This window comes from Cricetulus griseus, unplaced genomic scaffold, assembly GCF_003668045.3.
Source record: "Cricetulus griseus strain 17A/GY unplaced genomic scaffold, alternate assembly CriGri-PICRH-1.0 unplaced_scaffold_14, whole genome shotgun sequence".
NCBI classification, from domain to species: domain Eukaryota; kingdom Metazoa; phylum Chordata; class Mammalia; order Rodentia; family Cricetidae; genus Cricetulus; species Cricetulus griseus.
The window spans coordinates 15,940-19,293 of NW_023276853.1; the positions used below are offsets into that span (position 1 = coordinate 15,940).

A 3,354-nucleotide genomic window follows, 5' to 3' on the forward strand; every position below is an offset into this window, starting at 1 on the left:
TTTGGTTTTGATATTGGCACCTTGCATGTTTACGGGACTATTAACATTTGAACAATTTTGGGGATGATAAATTAATGAGAAATTTCTTTTTTATTTAAATTAGAAACAAGATTGTGTTACCTTTCCATCACAGTTGCCTCTCCCTCCGCTCTGCTCCTATCCCTACCCCCCTAACACAGTACCCATCCCATACCCTTTCTGCTCCCCAGGGATGGTGAGGCCTTCCATAGGGGTCTTTAGAGTCTCTCATATCCTTTGGAAAAGGGCCTAGGTCCTCCCCCAAGTGTCAAGGCTCGGGGAGTATCCCTCTATGTGGAATGGGCTCCCAAAGTCCACTCATATGCTAGGGATAAGTACTCATATACTACAAGAGAGCCCATAGATTTCCAAGATCTCCTCTTGACACCCAGGTTCATGGGTTCTGGATCAGTCCCATGCTGGTTTCCCAGGTATCGGTCTGGGGACCAAGACCTCCCACTTGTTCAGGTCAGCTGTTTCTGTGGGTTTCACCAGCCTGATCTTGACCGATTTGCTCATCTCTCCTCCTTCTCTGCACCTAGATTCCAGTTCAGTTAAGAATTTAGCTGTGTGTGTCGGCTTCTACTTCCATCAGCTTCTGCATGAAGGCTACATGATGGCATGTAAGTCAGTCATCAATCTCAATATCGGGGGAGGGCTTTCATGGTAGCCTCTCCTCTGTTGCTTAGATAATTAGTTGAAAATTTTGTATGTGTGTCAGTGGAGTTTGGAGAGAGAGTGAGAGAGAGAAAGAGAGAAAGGGAGGGGAAGGGAGAGGGGAAAGGGAAGGGGAGAAAGAGAGATATGTGACAGAGTTTCTCTGTATATCACTGGCTGTTTTGGAACACTCTCTGTAGACCAGGCAGCCCTGGAACCCACAGAGATCAGTCTGCCTCTGCCTGCCACGTGCTGGGATAAAGGCATGCACCACCACCACCTGGGAAATTTCTTATGAATCGTTTTGTCTCCCCTGCCCCTCCACATGCTTCTTCTTTAATTTTCTAGGTAGCGTACTACCCTTCCCGCTCTTAGGTAGATATCCTTCTTGTTGAAAAATATCCTTACAAATTGGAGGTTCTGACACATACAGAAGCCAAAGGTCATCTTAGGAGACTTGAAACATCTGTCCCAGGACTTTCTCAGGAAGAAGATAATCAAAGGAAAGTAAATATTTCAAGAAGATTTCAGTGGGCCAGAGGAGTTGGTTGCAGATCCGTTTGAAACCCTCTTCCCACTGTGCAATCAGGTTATTCTGTGGCATATAGAGCAACAAAATGAAATTAGCTGAATACCAGTGGCCGTAGAGAGAGCCTGGTCCAAGTCCACCTCCAGGGTATTTGGAAACATCCACAAAGGCGTCTAGGGCTAGACTTTTCTACCTCAGGCGAAAATAAGGAAACGCACATTTTCTGAAGAAAACTTTCTGAAAAAAACTTCATCTGAAAAATCTCAATCTGCAAAATCTCTCTGTCTCCCAACAGCTACATGGTTTACATACCACTGCCTGTCTTTCAAAATATACAGATCTCTCTCCGGAATAGCCATGAATCCCTATTTGCGGTCACACCTCTTTTGTATACAATTTGCTCCCAGTAAATGATCAGATAATGCTAAACTGCGGGAAGTCAATCCCAAGTTTGTTACAGAAATGAATAAGCTACAGGAAGAATCTACAGCAAGAAACAGCCCATTCATTCATGAGATTATAATGCCAAGTACAGATTCATACTGGTTTCATCCATAAGGAGAATCCTCAATTCTTCTGAGTTATGTCAGGATAGTTGGCTGTGTAATTAATGTGTGATCTTGTAGCTTATAGAAATGTGGGAGTCTAAAATCAATGATGGACAGAAAGAATATTTGAATTTATCACTACATACAAGTCACCATGTTGAATCACCTTCACCTACAGCAGGGAAAATGACTCTTGAGATCAGATAGCTTATTATTGATGAGGATAAAGGGGCAAAATGTGGGGAAGCACGTGTCTAGGAAAGTAAATAAGCTGATTATCCACAGCTTTGGATTATTAAATAATGTGGTATAGATAATTAATAAAAAGGACATTGAGTAGGAGAGGACAAAAGTGCACACAAGGATCAAGATGGTTTTTGTGGCCCTTTCTTCAGGGGAGACTCTAAGGGAATACAGGGCACTGTGGATGTACTGTAGCTGACTCCTGTGCCTGTAGAGGATGCCTACCATGAAGACACTGGTCCAGACCATCAGTGATAGAAACCAATAACAGATGTAGACGGGGTACAGTGTTGCCCCCCCCAACAAATGCTGAGCAGTACCCCAACTTGATTTTCTTGGTGAAGTTTTTGTTAGTACCAGATCCAACCACATCTATAGCTGTTTTGCTGTTTAGAAGCAGATGCACAAGCCAGCTGAGTGAGCAGGACTGAACCATGTACTTGGAGATGGAGTGTTTAAGCTTCATGCACCTGGAGTTTCTGGGGCTGATTGTGATTGCCTGGAAGCAACTCAAGAGGCAGGTGCAGTGCAGGGAAATGCCCCTGGACACTCGGTTACTGTAGAGAGTCAGTTTACATAAAAGGTCATCCAGGAGATTGTGCAAGCCCAGCTGTGCCAGTATGTGAGGAATTACTCTTGAGATAATAACCAAAGAATTGGCAAAAGACAGATGCCTTAAAATCTGGTCTTTGGGCATCAGATTTTTTCCAGTGAGTACAGGCATGACATAGGGCAGAAGAATTGACCAGTTGCCAAGAATCCCAACAGCTGTTTGAGAGAAGAACAAAATCCCCATTGGCAAGTTCTCAATAACCATGATCTTTTTACCTAAAAGAGACAAATTTAACATCATCAATACATTCAGAAGGAAACATTTAAGTGTGTATTAATTTTAAGGAGCTCAAATTGTGTCACTACCTCACCATCATTTCTTAATAATTTTTTCCCAATTGAAAATCTCTAGGATGGTTATTTGGCATTCATGAACATTTATCTTGATATCAGTCACACTATTGATGGATAGATACCAGAATGTAATGAAAATGACCCTTAAGTAGCCTCAGGTTTTCAAACTTCTTACCATAAATAAAAGTGTATGATTCATATATATATATATATATATATATATATATATATATATTCTTTATTACTGTCTTTGCATGTCTCATTATTGAAGATTATTCTCTGAAGAGATGCTTGTGCATCTCTCACAATATCAATGAGATTGTACCAGCCCTAGACACTACTCAATAGATCAATGACTATTGAAAATGTGGTACATTAGTCTTGGATCAGTGGCTTATCAGTTAAGAGTGTTTGCTCCTTGCCAGTGGACATGTCAAAGGAGCAGCAGATACC

The 3,354-nt window shown here is 41.8% G+C and overlaps 1 protein-coding gene across 1 annotated transcript; it reads right to left on the reverse strand.

Moving 5' to 3' along the window:
- Positions 1-1,920: 1,920 nt before the first annotated feature.
- Positions 1,921-2,848, reverse strand: LOC113838802 (vomeronasal type-1 receptor 2-like). Its single transcript, XM_027434319.1, is given in 2 exon segments — positions 1,921-2,257; positions 2,259-2,848. Coding segments are annotated over 2 exon segments (927 nt in total).
- Between the last annotated feature and the right edge of the window lie 506 nt (positions 2,849-3,354).